General features: G+C 40.4%; 1 protein-coding gene across 2 annotated transcripts; it reads right to left on the bottom strand.

Moving 5' to 3' along the window:
• On the bottom strand, positions 1–18672 carry march4 (membrane-associated ring finger (C3HC4) 4). Of its 2 annotated transcripts, none has more exons than XM_037109247.1 (5): positions 18509–18672; positions 13799–14270; positions 4383–4538; positions 3401–3593; positions 1–604 (listed from the first exon to the last, which is right to left on the bottom strand). In XM_037109247.1, the coding sequence occupies exons 1-5, from the start codon at positions 18541–18543 to the stop codon at positions 183–185; spliced, it is 1278 nt and encodes a 425-aa protein (XP_036965142.1). In that variant the 5' UTR covers positions 18544–18672; the 3' UTR covers positions 1–182. The 2 variants fall into 2 exon arrangements, with proteins under 2 accessions (XP_036965142.1, XP_036965143.1); XM_037109248.1 differs by having other exon boundaries at positions 18497–18652.
• Between the last annotated feature and the right edge of the window lie 11 nt (positions 18673–18683).

Below are 18683 nucleotides of genomic sequence, written 5' to 3'. Positions count from 1 at the left end.
TTCTGCAAATCAAACAACTTTGACTTTTATTCAATCCATGTAAGGACATCAGAGATGCATTTTGAAACAAACAACAACATGGTATTAATCCAGTGCAGTTAAGATAAGACTTTTTTTTTTTCAACTGTCAGCTGGTTCATAAATCTGTCACCTCTGTGTGAGATAAGGCCTCAACTGACTCCTCAGACTGTAGTGACTCTCATGACCAGCTCTCGTGTGCTATTGCTGGGTTGGCTGCGGGGCTCCGGCTGCCTCAGTTGGCTGAGCAGGTGGAGGATGTTGTAGGGAGAGTGTTGGTCTGGCACTGTGCTGCCGATGTTGGGGTCCACATGTGTCCCCAGTCCTCCTGCGGCCGTCACCACGGTCGTAGAAGTGGAGCCGGCGGCTGTGGAGGCTACCACCATCAGCGAAGAGGTGGAGGTGGACACTCCTATCCCAGTCTGATAGCCCGGGCTGGGCTGAGACAGAGTCCTGTCCACAGAGGTGTTCTTCAGGTCATCGCTGTCCATTGACTTATCATAGTTCAGGACCTTCCACTGCTGGTTCACGGCCTGCCAGCGGTGGAAGATACGAAACACAGATGGTCCCTCGTGGACAATTAGTGCTGTGAAGATCAGAGCATCAATTAGACAATGTCAGTGTCTGGCAGCAGTCTTAATGACACCACGAAGTGATATATAACTCTGCAGTGGTGGAATCACTGCAGAAAGTATTAGTTGAGGGAGCAGTGGAGAAAGCAACTCATCTTTAAAGTGTCACACCATAACCCCGAGATAAGCTCTTCGTTTCCTATAAAAACTGTAGACATGGCACAACTTGTGACACAGCAATACTCACCACTTTTGGATTTAGGCGAGTAATAATGATGAATCTGTTCTATGCGGTTGTTCGATAACATCTTATCACAGTTTAAAATTGCTTATTGATTGGTGTTCATGGAACTCAGTATCTGGAAAATTGAAATCAATCTGTGACAAGAGCTTGGGCCGCAAGATTCCACTGCATTTTCACTCATATTATGGTCATGTAGAGGGAACTACTGTCTGAACTGGATGTGTTTTTAGTATTAACCTGAGCTAATTACACTCTGAACCTTCATCACCACTACAGCCAGGACTCAGATTGCACAAACTGATTTCAGAGTGTTAGTGTTATTCCTGGAACATCATTGCAACTGACCATGATCATGTTGTGAAAAAGTGTGCAAAAGACCATATTTTGCTAAACCTAACCAGAGACATTAAAACTGAAAAAACATGGAAAATGATGAGTAAAAAGTATAATATGCTCCAACTGGGATATGAAGCCCGGTCTCTTGGTGTGAATCCTGTACTCAACCCACAAGCCACAGCCACTTGATCCAAATGCAAATGTTGTTGCTGTCTTGTAAGCAGAAATGTTGGCCCAGGACTGGAGAAATATTGATTATGATGTTCCAGGATCAACACCAACACAGAAATATCAGACAGACCATACAGTCAGTGTTGGGCATAACGTGTTCCAAAGTAAAGCATTACTGTAGTCACATTACATTTGTTGGAAGGCAGTAATATAATAGTTTCTGTTCCTGAATTCAGTTATTGTATTACAGTTAATGATCAGACAATCACATTGTTACTTGTGTCACACAAGCTCCTCATTTATCTGCATAATAGGCAGATAAAAAAAAATCATCAACGTCCCTTCATGCACGCTTGCACAATAATTACAGAGCCAAAATGGTGGCAGTGATTTCTGGCATCGAGAAATGAAATTTGAAATTGAAAAACAAAACCTGAACTGAAAAAGGAAATATTGGCACTGAAACATTTATATCTGAAAAATGTCATATTGGGCCCGAGACAAATATCTGGCACTGACACTGATACAGACATTAAAAATGATCTCATTAAATTGTATTTAATGTTGTGGTATTTTGATGTGTTTTTCAGTGATAATGTTTTTTTTCTTTTATTAGTTATATTTTCTTTTACCAGGTCAGTCATTTTTTTCAAAGAGAATGAAAGAAAGTTTGTTAATAAATGCCTTGCCTATCCTGATATCTATGAATCGGCTCCTCAGCCTGGGCAGTCTTGTGCTCCTGAAGAGGTATAACCCCAGCTTTAGTCATAAACACATCAGAAAAGCTTGAGTAGTCAATCATAAAGCCATGGTGTGGTGAGCGGATGACTCGAGTGAGTTTGTTTGAGTGATTCCATACACCATTTAAATAGCATCAGGACAAGGTAACGTTATTTTGTTTACTGGTGGATACGTGACAATGCATTTTAGGCAATGCTGAGTAACACAAATGTAATGTTTAGTGTAGTGATTTAATTTTTGGGGGGAGTAAATAAGTAATGAGTAATGCGTACCACAGTACTTTTATTGAGTTAGGACGACAACACTTGTTATAGTGCAATACTGTCCTCTGATATGAGAAGTGACATATAACTCAAATATTGCAAACACTATAGAGAGACATGGGACATATAAGAATTCCCAACCTCTTCTATATTGACAGTTTGGTCATAATCTCCTGTTTCTCCTCTTCATCTGTTTCATTTTCCCACTCGTACTCTGTGGATAAATGAAAGTCAGGTCTTTGCTCTTTAAAGTCTGCCAGGTGACAAGTTAATCTCTGTAAAGTGCAGAGTTAATGACTCCACACTCAATCCTCGCCACCAAACCGGAGACAATCAATCTCCTCTTCCACTCATCCTGCTGTCTGCTGCATTGGCAGTCAGAGCTTTTCTTAATGTGAGATGCCATCACATACTCATCCAAAATCAAGCGGGCCCCCAGGCTCCGGAGAGAGGACAGCGGGCTTAAAGCGGATGTGCTACAAGTTTCTGTTTGAACGCCCACACGAATCCAGAAGATGGTTAAAAATGTTTTAGCTCTCTCTTGTGTTATATCAGCGCACACAAGGTCGTCAAAGTTTAAATTTGGTGCCGCAGCTTTTATTTTAGAGAGGAAAACTTTCAAATATGGGATGAAAATCACTTTAGTTGCTGCGAAATTGTTTTGAATGTTCATGTTTTATTTATCAAGAAAGCTTTGAGAATGTAATCATGTTTAATAAAGTTTTCTTTAAGATATCAAGATATAAGATAGTGAATATTTCATAAGTTGCCATACAATCACATATTCAATACAAAGCCAATGTTGCATGACAGGAGTCCCCACACTCACTACTGATCTTTTTGTATTTATATAGATTGTCAATCGGTTAAACTCTTCATTGCATTTACCATCATTTGTGCACACCAGGCTGGTAGACCTACTATATTGACTCCACTGAACACCTTCGACATGAAGTTTGCTTTGACTGTTGAATGCATAATGCATCTGGAATAAAGTGACAAACTGAATATTCTCCTCACACACTCATTGCAGGAGCAATTATGTGACCCCTCACCTATGCAGACGACGTCCATGAAGCCGTACATGCCGTAACAGATCTGGAAAAGCAGATCTTGACGCTGCCAGCGGGCTGACGGGCTGAAGGACGACCACACCAGCCAGGAGATACTGGCCATCAGGAACAGGGAGCCCAAGATGGCCGCTGCTATCTGCACTTTCTCTATCACAGTCAGAGAGATGGCCTGCCACTGCAGGAAGACACAGACCACAATACAGCTTAGCTCTCTGTATTTCCATCTCTCTAAACTTTAACGAATACTTGGACACACAGACTCAGCATGGTAAATAATCAGCAGGTACAAGATGGTTAAAAAAGCATTCATAAAAATATTCATAATACAAAATAATCAGGCTGACAATCCTGAACTTTTTCATATCAAAAGGAGGTAAGGAAGACGCAGACTGGGGGCAGGTGTGTGTGCGTGTGTGTCTGGTTTCTTTGGAAATAAAAATCTGTTCACAGAAAATATGCTACAAATGAAACCCTGGAAAAACCTAAAAGAAATCCATCCAACTATAAACGACAATATCACATCACCAAAGGCTAAAACTGAGAGAACAGATGCTTCTGCAATCTTTCTGTTCTTGAGATCAGAGGGAAAAATCCTTGTTTAATTCAAAAACACTTTCATCTTCACTCGAATTCCTCTGTTTATGATCAGAGTGCAACTATAGCTGCAGTAAAGACAGTTTGTGATTCCTGAAAATACTGTTTTAGGTGTTTTGTCCCAAATATTTTGATATAAAAATCTGAAACGCAGCCAAATGAGTCCCAGAGAGGAGTAGAGCCTGGGGCTACATTAGACCAATCCCCATAAATCCCAGTGATTCCCTGACTGACATTTCAGCACTTGTTGTTTGATTTTTTTTCATGTAAATGTAAGTTCAGCCTCCTAGTTCTAAGAACCGACAAAAACTTGGCTGTAAAATTTCCCTTTTACATTACTACCATGCTTCTGTCTGCCCCTACTGCTCACCTGTAGTGGGTTCTTGGTGCTGATGGCAATGACCTGATATTTGTAGTAGCACAGCTCACAGGCCCAGGATCCTCTCTCGCTGATCCACTTGATGAGGCAGGGCTGGTGGGTGCAGCGTACTGACCCACTGCACCGACACGGGCTCAGGAGCTCCCCCTGTGGGAGAGAGTCAGTCAATACCAGCAACGCAGGGCAAGAGCTTTTCATAACACAGTTCATTTTAATGGATAAATATACTTTTTTTTGCTGTATTTTTAATTCTTGTTTGGACAGTCTGTGCCGGTTCTGGTGAGACATGAACCTTTCTAAATGTATATGTAAATAAATTAAAATGATGTCCTCCTGCATGATGAGGTGTGAAGAATCATTCTGTTTAATGCATTAACAACTTCCTGAAGGTCTTGGTGTTGCCTTAGAATCAAAACTGCAGCTAAATCATCATACTGAATAATTACTTGATAGATTCTTTACTTAGTGATGGTTTCTTGTGAAAGGCACGAGTGTTGATTAAAGATCGTGTCCTTGGTGTTAGCTCACCTCTGCAATGCATTCTGATTAGAAATTTCATTTCTTGTTATATATACTGTATACATATGCACATACAAGAAATATATGCTGATAAAACTGGTGAATAATGAGGAATCTTCATTTGTTTTCTGGTGGTTTTTTTTTACTGAAATGTGGATTAATTTCACGCATGTTTTTGACGCTCCAAATTTTATTGGAAGTGTTTCATACAGTTTGGGACTCACACTGTCTTGGTCTCAAACCCTCCAAGTCTTGTCTCAGTCTTGACACACTCTCATCTTTGTCATGACTTGACCTCTGTCTACACTGTCTTTCTTACAACACTGGCAGCATATTTATGACCTGATGTGCTCATCATTATGTCTGCAATGTAAAATAGCTGTGGTACTGTATGAGTCACTGTATGTAGTTGTGCCCTAAAATTGTACATTTCTGGCTGCCTGTCCAAAGTGAGATTAAGAAAATACTTGGCATTGATGTATCCCTAATCCACACCATTTTGTCCTGGATTTATTAGACTCCATTTTGGGTTCAGGTTCATTCAAAGAACTGCTTTGTAAATTGCACAGCTAACAGTATCACAAAAATGGTTGGTTGAACAGCCCCCTGATTACAGTGTGGTATGTAAGACTTATATCTTTCTTGCCACTGGAGACATTATCATATGTGTAAAGACGTACTCCTGAGGTATTTTGTGAGGGACTGGTCCCCTATTTCATAATACCTGAGAGAAGAACCTTAACCCTAACCAATGAAAATGAAAATGAAAATGAACAAATCCTTGCAGACTAACTTCAGCCTACTTCAACAGCATAGTGCAGTCACTCATTATTGTTTCTGTCGCCACCATAATGGGAAGAATTGTGCTGTTTTTTCTGAGACATCAGTGAAGCAATATATGGCTCCAAAAGGGAGAATCTTAGTTTCACATTTTGACCTAAATTGTAACACTACATTTGTTGTATAAAATATTACACTTCTCTGAGACAGTTACGTCTAAATATTTCTAATTATTTGAGTCAATTTAGTAATTAAAAAGTGATTAAAAATTGATAAATAAGGTGTTCAAACGGTGTCTAAAAATGTGTAAAAATAATTTTTGATTAAGAAATGTAAGGTTTTGTTTTAATGCAGATTGCTAACGCAACTGGCCATTGATTTGCATTCTGGAGATATGTCACAGTGGCCAGTGTCTTTGCTATCTACAACAGCAACATCTCAGTATAACAGCTAGTTTTGGGTCTGTTCTTGTTTTGTGGTGTTTATTATGCCTCGTCTTAATTGTGGATCTTTGTATTTCATCTCTTTACTATTGTCTGAAAATAAGAAATCCTTCACTGATGCATATTAAAGTAATGTGTTTTTCAGGATTACCACAAAGAATACGATGAGAAACCGCAGACACAGCAAAAAGACAATGTTAAAAAGTTCTGCCTCATAATACTGGACTTGAGATTAAGAGCATCTTAAATAGTGATTTATGTTTCAAAAGAAATATCTCCTTATAGCCATTATTGACCTGCTGACAATTCTTCTCATCTCATCTACCCCCTGCAGAGAACCCTTTTTCATGCAATATACTGCAGGTTACACTATGCATACATTTGTATTTCTCTGAAATTCGCTTGAGCTTCGTTGATTTTCTGAGAGAGTACAAAGCACAGAGCACTGCACAATCATATTACAGTAGAACACCAGTTCAGGTGTGAAATGAAAGCTTTGCCTCACACCTAGTTGACAGGCAAAATGCTTGATTACTAGTACCGTTGAAAAGAGGGGGATTAGTCAACGAAGCTTCTGTCAGACAGCAAACCCCACAAAGCTGCAAAATACTGTGCTGAGGAAAGGGAGTCTGAAAGGGACTGCAGCTGTCACATAAGCATAAATATTCTTTTATAGTTGCAAATATGGTTAGTTCAGACCGAATAAAAATATAGAAGAAACACTTATGTTTCTCCTTTACTCTTCTATCCTCCTCTGTCTGCTCTCCCTGACCGACCTTCTCTGCTCGATCTGTGATAAAGGCAGGGTAGGTTTACTTGCATTATTCATTATCGCACCTTTCATAAAGGCAATTCATAGTGCATATACTGTGTATAGAATATATGAAAATATTACATGAAATGGCACATTCAAAGAGGGTTTAAGACAATAAAATAAAACAGGAGATAAAAACAGATAAAACAGTTCAGCTACAGTGCTGCGCAAGATGTGAATAAGCACTCCCAAGTTTAACCTAAAAAAAATAGAATTGCATTAAAGTCTTAAGCCCTGATTTAAATAAAAAAAATTACAGTTGGAGCAGACCTTTTCTGGGATTTCGTTCCAGATATGTGGAGCATGAAAACTGACTGCTGCTTCTTTGTATTTGGTTTTGACTCCAGGGACAGTAAGCAGACCTGTCCCACACCATCAGAGAGGTTCATAACAGAGCAGCAGATCAGAAATGGTTTTTGGTCTTTTGCTGACTGTGTTTATAAACCAACACATGTCTTTTTAAATCAATTATCTGACAAACAAAAAGATGGTGTAAAGATCTGAACTCTCCTGGTCTGAGGACTGAGGTCGTCAACATGTGCAACTGGAGATGACCACTGATTTAATTGTCAACTTAACAGATCAGCTTCAAGATAATTGTTGCTTTTTTATTAACAAACTGAGCTACTGGGACCATCCAGAGAATGGAGCCTTGGGGAACTCCATGTGTAATTTTTGAAAGATCAGATTTGTAATCAATCAACACAAACTCGTCCCTGTCCTTCGACCAAGACTTCAACAGTTTAGCACTGTGCAAGAAAGTCCTGGCCAGTTTTCAAGTCTGTTTAATGATTGTGTTGAATGCAGCACTGAGATCGAACATCAACACCAAAACTAAAACTCTGCCACTATCTATGTGAAAGTGGATGTCATTTTAACATAACAACATTTTAATAAGATCCTAACAAGAGCAGAGCACAGCGGTCATCACTGGAAACCATCAAAATAATGGTTTAGGGCCAGGTATTCAGTGTAACAAAAAGTAAGGGAGTTTGAGATGAGATGACTGCTGTTCATTACTAATTGTTCTTTTATAGTGTTGTTTTAACTTTTTTTCAGGGTCTGTGGGAAATGGCTTACGAGTAAGAAGATCTGATGCCATGCAGGAAAAAATAATTGAAAAGGCCTGGAGGCACAATATCAAGACTGAAATTGCACACTTTCCCTCAAGGTTGATAGGATTGAATTGTGTCATGCTAATTGCACTGATCTTAAAAGGATGCAATACAGAACTAACTCATGATATAGAGGCACTGGCAGCCTGTCTGCTGAATGTTGTGAAGAAGAAGGGGACAAATTCATTGCATGACTTGGTGGATATAAGTTTAGGGGCTACTGACACAGGAGGGTTTGTCAGCTTGTCAACAGCAGTGGGCCAGGCACATTGACTATGATGTTTTTTGACATCTGATGTCAGTAAAGGGAAAAGCTAAAACTCTATGTCAGGCCGTCCTGCATGTTTCTAGCATTCATGAAACTGCTGTAACCAACATCCTTATGTGGTATAATCATTGTGGATGTTATGATGACTTCAGTCAGTCAGGATGTTCAAATAATTTGTACAATTTCAAGTCCTTTGCGTCTGCTTGGTGACATCTACATATGACTGGTTACACTGCAAGCAGAATAAGAATGCTTGTACTCTTCGTTTAACCTTAAAGGTTGTTGAAACAAAGGTCTGCTTTTGAGAGGCATTTGAGAAGGGCAATAATATCGACTTATCCTGAGGTGGTTCTTGGTGGTCAGCAGTGGCAGACGTGTAAACTCTTGAACCTTGTTAATATTTAGTAAAGCAGAACTGAAAAGGTCATATCAAACAGCTGAGATTTAGAAGCCATATTTTCAGCTTTACCAACATATGTTTTCAGCCTATCCAGCAGGTTTGATTTTTTCATCCTACACAATAGTGTAGTGGAACTATGATATTTGGCATCGCAAGCTTTTCACTTAACAGCAATATGTGCTCAGCCATACTCTTAACCAGCTATTATTCTTAAGCTGTATTCAGCCCAAGGAACAAATGAGAGATTTATAATCTCTCACACCAGGCCCCAAGCTCATTAAAATATATTACTAGTCTTGTCATATTGGATATAGATGATGACCTAAAAAATGTAGGCCTGCCACCGCTTTTAGGTCCTGACCTGCAGTTAAAGACACCAGGATCTATAAAATTCAAAGCAGGACCTTCTTGTAAAGATGTGTTTTAAGCTTAATGGGACTGAATAAAAAAGACTGTAGTGAATAAAAAAAATAAATTAGCTCCTGCTGCACGAAAGCTCCCTACCTTTCTGAGCTGAGGCACTCATTTTCTAAGCCAAGATATTTTCATTTCAGTGTTAAATACTCCCCGTCCCTGTCTACCATGAAAATGGCATAGAGAGAGGAGGAAAAAATTCAAAATGCAGAGTTTCCAAATTATTTCTCCACGCCATCATTGTGCTGACATCTCTGACAGACGGAGCAGCACCCTGGTCGAGGAGAAGGGAGAGAAAATGAAGGGAGTTAGAGGAGAAAAGGCCCATCTACAGATGGCCAGGGTGGGAGTGTATTGGCAGGAGCACCAGAACACTTCTGCCGTGTCCAGTGGGATTCGGACCGCTCACTGTGACTGGCCTGATTGCAGCCAAGAGCTGAAACCTAGATCACTCCAGTACAACTGAGGCTGGAGAGAGAGTAAGAGAGACTGATAAAAAATGTGGCATTACAGCCCACGCATACAGAAAGTGCTAACTAAATGTCCTTTTGTTGATCAAACAACAAAGATAATTGAAAAAAAAAACACACACACATTAGAACAATGTATTAAAAAAGATGATAGGTCTGAAAGCTCTGTCTGTGTTTTTCCATTTCTCTTTGCTGCATTGTCGTAAAAACACCTTGGCGCGCCTAATTTTGTCCTTATAAAATTGGATCCATTCCCAATGTATATAATGACACGAAACTAAATTAGAGATGGCTATTCACATTTCTTAAGGGCCTGGAGTCCATGCAAGTGAACTCCATTAACTCTAGAGAAATTGTGGCACAATAAACTAGCTCTCACAGAAACTGAACGAAAGCAATTTTTACAACAGACATTCAGGCTACAAGCTTTGCAGTCACTGCAGTCATCTGAAAAACAACTTCATATACACATTTTAATCATATTCAACAAGTTGAAGGGACAGAACAATCCCTGAAAAATTACACTGAAGGTCAAATAATTTCAAATTGATGTATCTGTTATGACTGCTCATAAAACATGGGGATGCTCCAGTCTTTTCCTATTTTACAGGAACCATTAGGTCTACAGTGACAGTTAATGGCCCATTTAAAAGTCATTGAACAAGAGGAACCAGAGTATATAATTTAAGTTTATGAATTCACAGCTGCTGTCTATAGACTCGAGCCAGGCCCAAAAAATTCATGTGCTTATGTAAGTTGTTTATATCCCATTTCCAACAAATGGCAGAGGAGCCATGCTATGATGGAGTATAGAGAGCATAGAGCCTCGGCTCTGTGGGGCCATATAGAAAGAATGATGCTAACTTGACCCCTCAAGGCTTCTCATTGTGCTCAGACAAACACACTGTGCAAGTGCATTATCTGTGTTATGATTTAGGAGGGAAAACAGACATTTTTTCTAAGCAGCAGGGACTCACATATTCTCGACATGAAACTGAAGTGAGGACAGGAAGGCTGGAGCAGGATCCCAAACACATGGAAATATACCTTGACTCTTCTTTGTATGAGACTTTTAAAATACCTATTTTAGAATTCTGTGCACGGCAAGACTATTTCCTGAAAATCTTAAGAGAAATAGCTTTTTCTTCGAGGGGCTAGGTCAAGATTGAGTCTGAAAGCACAAGCTTAAATAGAGCAAACGCTCCATGCAAGAAAGCCAGAGCTCCCTGTAAAGCTTCTTCCTGACCTTTAGCTAAATAGAGCTAATCATGAATTGAAATATGTTTAAAGTTAGCTGTATAATGAATAACCTGAGGCATTGAGGTAAAAGGTATATGAATATTTGTCATTTCTTCAGCTGGTCATTATACTATGCATTGTGTGTGTCTGGAGAAGTAGTTGAACATACTGTCTTAAGACAAATGTCTCATGTCTGTACATACATTATTGTACAATATTATGTATAAACAAATGTATTCTATTTTTTACCTTGTTATTGTTGTTATTTTGTACTATTATTATTGTTTGTTGTAATATTACTGTACTTGGGCTGGTGTGACACAGAAATTTCCCTATTTGCGGACAAATAAAATAATTCTGATTCTGATTCTGATTATAGGATAAGTTCACCCAAAAATGACATTTCAGTATTATCTCATCGACCCAGTGCCGATGGAAAATCAGGGGAAATGTTGTGGTCCGAAAAACCTTTCTGGGGTTTAAAACAGGGTTGCAGCATTCTCCTAAATAACTGATGTAGATCTGGGCTTGTTTTTAAATGTACAAAAAACAAAACCCAAAATAGTTCTAGACAGCTTGTCCAGTGAAATCCATTTTCTTCAGCTGTTAAGGAGAATGCTGCAACACTGTTTTGCTGAGAAGCTCCAGAAAATTTTTGTGGACTACAAAACTTTATCTGACTTTCCATCAGCACAAGGTTATTTTTGGTTGAACATATCCTTTTAAAAGAGTTATAAGTGGCTGTTAATATTTTTCCTGTCCATGCTGTCCTTGAGGAGATCCCTTTGTTGTGTGAATCTAATGTAAGTGATGGTGGACAAACCTCACATGCTTTGTTCTGTACTTTGAAAGTGAATAATATCCAGTGTCAGTCTATCAAATTCCCTATATATGTTTCTTGGACTGTTGAGAAGGGGCAGTAACACAAAGAAAGAATTTCATACTAAAAAGCCTGAAAATTATTCACATGATTTGACTTGAAGACTTATAAATGGATTGTTTTATGGCTGGTAAAGAGAAGAGGGATTATTACAGTGACCAATGACGTTAAATAGGCATGTGAGTAATGAGTTACTACAGATTTGGAAGGAAAGGTGCAAAACTATCTTAAAAAACAACAGGACTAGTGAATCACTAAGGGCACCTCAGAGAAAACGGCACCAAAAAACACTGACGTGATTTCGATTACACAGACTTATTACATCGTTTGGTGTCACATTAAATCAGAGCACAATCATTTTTCAATGGTTGCCTCTGTCAGACACTCAAGGCCCTTTTCTAGTTGGATGCTTGAGGAAAGCAATGTCTCTTGCTCCCTTCTTTACTCTGTCTTGAGTAACTCAGCCTTGGGGATGGAAGTGTTTTGGAGGTGGATTGTCAGATCAGATACTGGCTGCCTTGGTCTATGTGACATCCTGGAGGCTAAGGGAGAACAGAGGATAACTAATGTCCCCACTGCCTGTATCACACAGTGACACACAGACAGTCCACTCATCTCTCTTTTCAAATGGAGCACCATTCTCCTTTTAACCATTTACACCTCAGCAGATCCATACCTGGACTGCACCCAAACCAACAGCAGAGATGGCAGGGAGGCCGGTGAGAGATAAGAACTTGCATAATGATAAGACTGCATGAAATCAAAAGCTATTGACTAGCTGCAACGTCTCCAATGAGATGAGCTGGAGGAGACCATTGAAAATACTGCAAACTTTGAAGACGGTATTTTGTATGCATTGCAGAGTGTGCTGACTATCTGTGGAGTTTGTGAAAAAACAACGATCAGGCCTTGTCTGCCAATCTCATAACTATCCCCCATGTCTGTAATAATTACAAAGCGTGTACTCAGAGGTGGAAAGATGCACAGAACTGCTGTTGGAGTAATTAGTTGATGAAACATGGAGAGATTATAGACCATACACTGTGCAATGGCCATGAAACGATACTGTAACTCTGCTGCTCGGGTAAAAGGAACTGCAACCATGAGTACAGGCTGCCAGATAAAAAGCCTGTTCTACGCATCAGTTATCTTGCTTCACATTTTTTATTGCCTTCCTACCTCCATTACTAATTGGTGAGGTGTGACATATTCGTCAATGTGGTCTCAAAGGCTTTGTCAAACAGTGTAACTAACGTGTCCGCAAATTGCTAAGTACCTGCTACTGTGTTATAATTTCATATTATTTATTGCGGCACACCTTGGCCATCTTCTTTCAGATTTCTCCACTTCTGATTGATGTACTGTGACATTATCATCAGTATGGCCCCAAAGATGGAGGCGCATGGTGTGATTAACTTGAAGGCTCTTCCCTTCTGTTCTGTGAACATTATCATTATTAATTTCTTTGCTGTTTCCAGGTGGTGCCTACCTGTGAGCAGCAGAGTGAGAGGCATTATTTGATTTTTTCATGCATGTAATGCTTCGATATGAATTCACAGTGTTTGGCTATAATGACTTGTTACTGCATCTCTGTGTATCCTCCACACTTGTCAACCATGGGGACAAGGTCTTTCATTATCCTCCCACTGCTAGCTACAGTATAGCTGTCTTTTCAAGCTGCACAAAGGGATGAGCGCAGGATGCAGTGGGATCCCTGCTCAGAGGGCTCTCCATATGCATGGATGCCCTAATAAGACGCTAGGAGTGGGTTTTCTCACTGGAAAAGAAGCTTGGCCAGCACAAAGCCTGCATGTAACGGAGGATCTCCCAGGAGGGGATGATTTCTGGATATAAATGTGCAACATTCACACAACACCCTGATCCATAGTTAACCTATGCTCCTTGGAGAGATTTCATTCCAACTACATATAACACCAACAGATTTCATAAATCTTTGAACCCTCAGGTAGGAGGTGTGTGAGTGCAAAATATTAATGAATTAGACAGTAACTTGCCTCATGACAGAAATATCTCGACATTTATTGGGATATTTGTCTTGACTTACGTGCTCTGGTCCCTGGAAGCAGATCCTGCACACAGGCGTCCTGAAGCCACTTTCCGTGTAGCTGGTGAGGGAGAACCTCTCCTCCAGTTTGCCCTTTGAGCAGTCATCAGAGGAGCTGCTGCAGCCGCGCAGGGCCGCCGACAGCTCTGCAGCATCGACCCAGGCCGTTCGCTCTCCGCCCGGTTGCCCGGTGGCTCCTGCTGCAGGTGGGGCAACCCGTTCCCCTGCGTGCTGCTGGTGGCTCCGCGTTAACGTGTTGTTGTTTTCGGGGACGGTGACGCCTGTCTCATGGCTTTCCGTAGTTTGGCCGCTCATGGGGGTCAGCGGAGGCAGCGGTGTCGGCGGCGCCGGTGGCCCGAGCAGGAGCACCCTCAGGTCACCGAGCAGGACGCAACAGCGGCTCTTCAGCATGCCCTGGCTGCGCAGCATCCGACTGTCTCCGGCCAGAAACTCACAGCAGCATGCAAAGGTGCTGGAAGATATCAGCATGTACTGTGTGTGTCCCCGTCATGAGCAAACACTTCTTCATATGTCGTGAGATGTGGTAGTGGAGGAAGAGGATGCGTTTCCCAGCGTTTAAAGCAGCCTTTTAGTCTTCAGTGGTGATATTTAAGTGAAAGTCTTTTATTGTCTCCCCACGACAATGTAAATCCGAAAGGCAAATAAATCCCATCGATGCAAACAAGTGTCTGAAGCCATTAAGTTCAATAAGCTAAAAGAGGAAAGTCAAATGTTAGATTGATAGGAATATGCATTCAAGTAATAAGGCTATGGCCCGTTCACTCAGTGTCCACTGTCATTTCATGGCCTTAATAGTCCGCCAGCTCTGTACAACATAAACTATCTCGACAGGCTTCTCCCTCCAGATTCATGACGAGTGCACAAACCAAGAAATCTGCCTCTGCTGCCACGGACTGACACAGACTACAAAATAAAATGTCAGCGCTCAATCTTCAAATTCAAATATTTGCAACAACACCAAAAAGAGACATTTTACATGAGCGGAGCTCAGAATTCTGTCGACGTCTTGTAAAGCTCTCAGAGCAAATCAAGTCAATCGATGGCGTGCCGTGTTAGGGGGGGAAGCGAAATCTGTCTTACCTGGCGAGCTACCCCGATTTCTATACGACTCACAGTTTGGGGTTATTGTTATTTTTCACAGATCCCCGGCCAGACTGCAGGTCGCTGACAACTCTGTGCGAAGCTTACATCCCCGATTATCGAATTTCCATGTCCGAGGAACAAGCCGACGGGTTTAAATCCCTCCGTAAAAATCCAACCCGATTGTCGGACTGTCCTGCTCTGGCTGAAAGCGTCCGTATCCCCGGATTCTCCTGTGATCATTGGCTGCTGAATTGGTGCTGCAGCTTCAGCACCATGATTCCTGGGACAGCTCCCAGACGCCACACGTCACCACCGCACGGTGATGCAAGCAGCCAACTCATTACTACAACTGTGGACTGAGACAAATACACAGGAAAAAGGTTTAATTGCTTGTTTCAGCCGAGACATCCATCAATATAAACAGTAAGTTAAAGGTGACGTTAATGTAGGTGTTTGTTGTCTTTAATCACGCAAACTGGGAGCAGAAAATTAAGTTGCAAACGTGAATTATCAATAATTAAACAAGTCAATTATCGGACAACATAGGGAATTATTCATATCAGCTCGGCTTAATAGTTCTATTTTGCTAAACACAAATATAAATTAGTTGGCTTAAACATAAAAAATGATCATGTCCAAAAGAGTGATTGGAAAGAAAATGCAGGCTAGACTAAAATCCAAACACTGATAAACCCAATGGTGAAGGAACCACTGGAACTCCTTAATCTTATTATCATCTTGTGATGCACCTGGGCACATCAGTGATTGTACCTGGACTCATGTGGTTTTGGGTCTTGCAACAATCTTACACCAACATCCAGACGACCCAGCTGGGGTTGATCAAGCCCTGACTTGCGTCCAGGTAGCACTACTCCATCCAAGGCTCTACTCTCCAGATCCACAGCCAGCTTGGAGCTAATTTAGCTGCCTCGGTGGCCAATTTGATGTCCCTTCACATGTACTTTTCCCTCTTCCCCATTTGCCTCCTCTATGTGGTCCTACCAGGGTAAGTTTAGTTCCAACTGAATAACCTTGGAGAAGCTTGGAGGCTTCTGAGGTCAGCACCATGTCAGACCTTAAGGTTGTTGTTGGTGTTTCCTGGGAACTTCAGCTGCTTCCCCATGTCAGCTTTCAGCTCACAATATTAAGCTCTTCCTAGCAGTTCAAATGAAGTGGTCCTGGCAGCTGTGGTTCTCTTCTCCCCAGCCATGACGGAAGAAATGGTCTTCTTCACTGGGCAGAGTTGCTTGAAGTGGCTGTGATCCCTCTGCAGATTGTCAGAATGTCTCAACTGATCTGACTAGTTTAATGATTAATCGATTACTTATCTGGTCTCTAAATGGCAGAAAATAATGCCCACCACAATTTCCCAAAGTTGACTTAAATAAATTGCTTGTTTTTGAGTCCAAAGCCCAAAGATATTCATTTAATTATCATAAAATTCCAGAAAACCAGAAATTATTCTGGTGGAACCAAAAAAATTATGGCAGTTTTGTAGAAAACTGGAAAATGATCAATCGCCAAATTGTTGTAGATCACTTCAGTTCTTAAAAGTTTGATTTATAAATACTACTACTGTTATAACCTTGAATTTTAAAATTCTAATCAGTACATTCTTGAGTCAAGGTCGACGTATGTGCCAGATGTAATGAAACCTCCTCCGGACGTTTTTGAGGTATCACGTTCACGAGAATGGGATGGACATGAGCTCACAGTGACCACTGACCACTAAACTCTAATCAAGGTTTGTGCCAGGTTGTATAAAATTACCTCTAGGCATCCCTGTGATATCACATTCAAGAGAATTGGAACAGATGTACAGATGAAAACATAATGCTTCTGGCCATGGCTCTTGCTGTTGTTTGATATGTGATACCTATCAAGATGTGCTACTTACCACTCATCTCATCTATCTCATCTCAATAGCTCCTGGTTCAGGTTTGTGGTATGATTCTGCATTTTTGAAAAGGCAGCATACATTGTCAGAGGCACAGAGGTATAAAAAGAAAAAGATGAACCATTTGGAGAGAGCTGGACAGAAAGGATACATACAATGGAGAGCAATTAACTGGCTAGGCAGGGCAGCTGGGTCTTGATTGAACAATTGATGTGTCTAGACTCAGAGTCAGCCTGCAGAACCATGTTCCTGTTATTTTAGTTTTTCAAAATGTATGTAAGACTGCGGTCAGGCTAGTGGCCACAGAGTGAGCATTTAATGGATTGCCAACAGTGAAGTGACACATTAAACTTGTAGCTCTGACTCCAGCTGGTTTTCTATTCTGTCTGGTAATTGCCACTGATTGCTCTTACAACACATCTCAGGTGTAAAGTGGTGCATGACTAAATGGCTATTCAACCAAGACAGCTGATTGTTTAGGCTGAGCTTACAGAAAAATAGAATTATGCTGTGGGTTAACAGCAGTGATTGAAGAAGTAGTCACATCATTTAATAGAAATAGCAAAATGTGAGAATGCCTAAAAGAAAAAAGTCCTTGATTCACAATCCTGCTGATTTCACGGTGCAAGATTACAGCAAAATGCACTGACAGTATCAAGGTGAAAGTCATTATACAGAAAAAATTGCCCCTTAGAGATTCAGGTGCAAAGCCAAAACTTCTGTAAGAATCACACCAGATTCATGGGCAGAAAAAAATGTGAATAAACACAAACTATCCTGAGGTCAAACTCCCTTTGGTGGTGTGGAGATATAAACAACCAACAATGTTGATAAAAGTTATCTAATGTGAGTCAAGCACAAATGTTCACAGATGGGATGATGTTGTTCTCTTTGTGGACTTTCCTATCCTTGAAGTATAGTGATGAGCTACTAAATGAAACGCACAGTGACCTTGAGTAAACTTGGGAATTTCTTTTTTTTTTAACATTGTTCACATCTCAACAAAGGAAACATAATAAAAATACAAATTCTATTCTTGAAGCATCATAATGTAACCAATGTAACAGCTTCAAAATAGTTTTGATTGTACAGTGTCTTGTAACAGCTACCCTCTCACAGTAGGATCACATGCATTTTTACATCAACATACACGTTTTCAACAGACAACATTGTTTTGATGTAATGAATTTAGTTAGTAGTTACCACCTACATTACATTTGACAAATTATTACAGACCTGGGACCAGTATTTATGACAGTGGTGTTGCAGTCAAAAACTGTGGGAGGGGGCCAAATCTCACAAAATCCCAATTTCTACATGATGTTCTTTCCTTCACTGGTTGTTTTAAGTTTTTAAATAAAGTTGTTTTCAGTTTTACTGCAAATAAGTATTGTTCCCAAATATCGGTTGTCAGTCGGCTTGATTTCTAAATATCGCTATCAGCCCTGAAAAAGCCATATTGTTCGACCCCAAGTTGAAAAATCATAATTAGGGTTAGGGTTAGGATACCTCTAAATTTTAATTAAGGACTGCATCTGATTTGGTGATCTGGTTTTATTACAGTCCACCACTGATAACTGTGTATCTTGTCTTTGTGAGTAAAATGTCAGGGTATTTACCTAGTTTACAGCTAGTTAGTTTATTTAGCTAGTTTAAAATAGCTTAAACTTTATCAGAAAGAGGAACAATTAACTTACCTTATTTTTTACCTTTGTTTGCCAACGCTTTCTTCAAGCCTATACATGAAATATATCTGCCTGGGTTACATAAAAGCGGTTTTTCTCAACACAACAAAGAATAAATGTTAGCTATTAGCTCGACAGTTTTCTCGCCATCTCTCTACATCACCTAGCAACCGCCACCTCCATGTGCCTGCTTGTTTTT

This window comes from Acanthopagrus latus, chromosome 9, assembly GCF_904848185.1.
Source record: "Acanthopagrus latus isolate v.2019 chromosome 9, fAcaLat1.1, whole genome shotgun sequence".
Lineage (NCBI taxonomy): Eukaryota > Metazoa > Chordata > Actinopteri > Spariformes > Sparidae > Acanthopagrus > Acanthopagrus latus.
This window is presented reverse-complemented; position numbering and strand designations above follow the sequence as displayed.

What these genes read in the sequence shown, in the direction of transcription:
- march4 (XM_037109247.1), bottom strand. Translation starts at nt 18,543, where the DNA reads ATGTATAGGCTTGAAGAAAGCGTTGGCAAACAAAG. An exon ending in GCTTCCAGGGACCAGAGCAC is followed by an intron (nt 4,539 to 13,798) that starts GTAAGTCAAGAC and finishes TCTCTCCCACAG; the next exon opens with GGGGAGCTCCTGAGCCCGTG. An exon ending in GCACCAAGAACCCACTACAG is followed by an intron (nt 3,594 to 4,382) that starts GTGAGCAGTAGG and finishes GTCTTCCTGCAG; the next exon opens with TGGCAGGCCATCTCTCTGAC.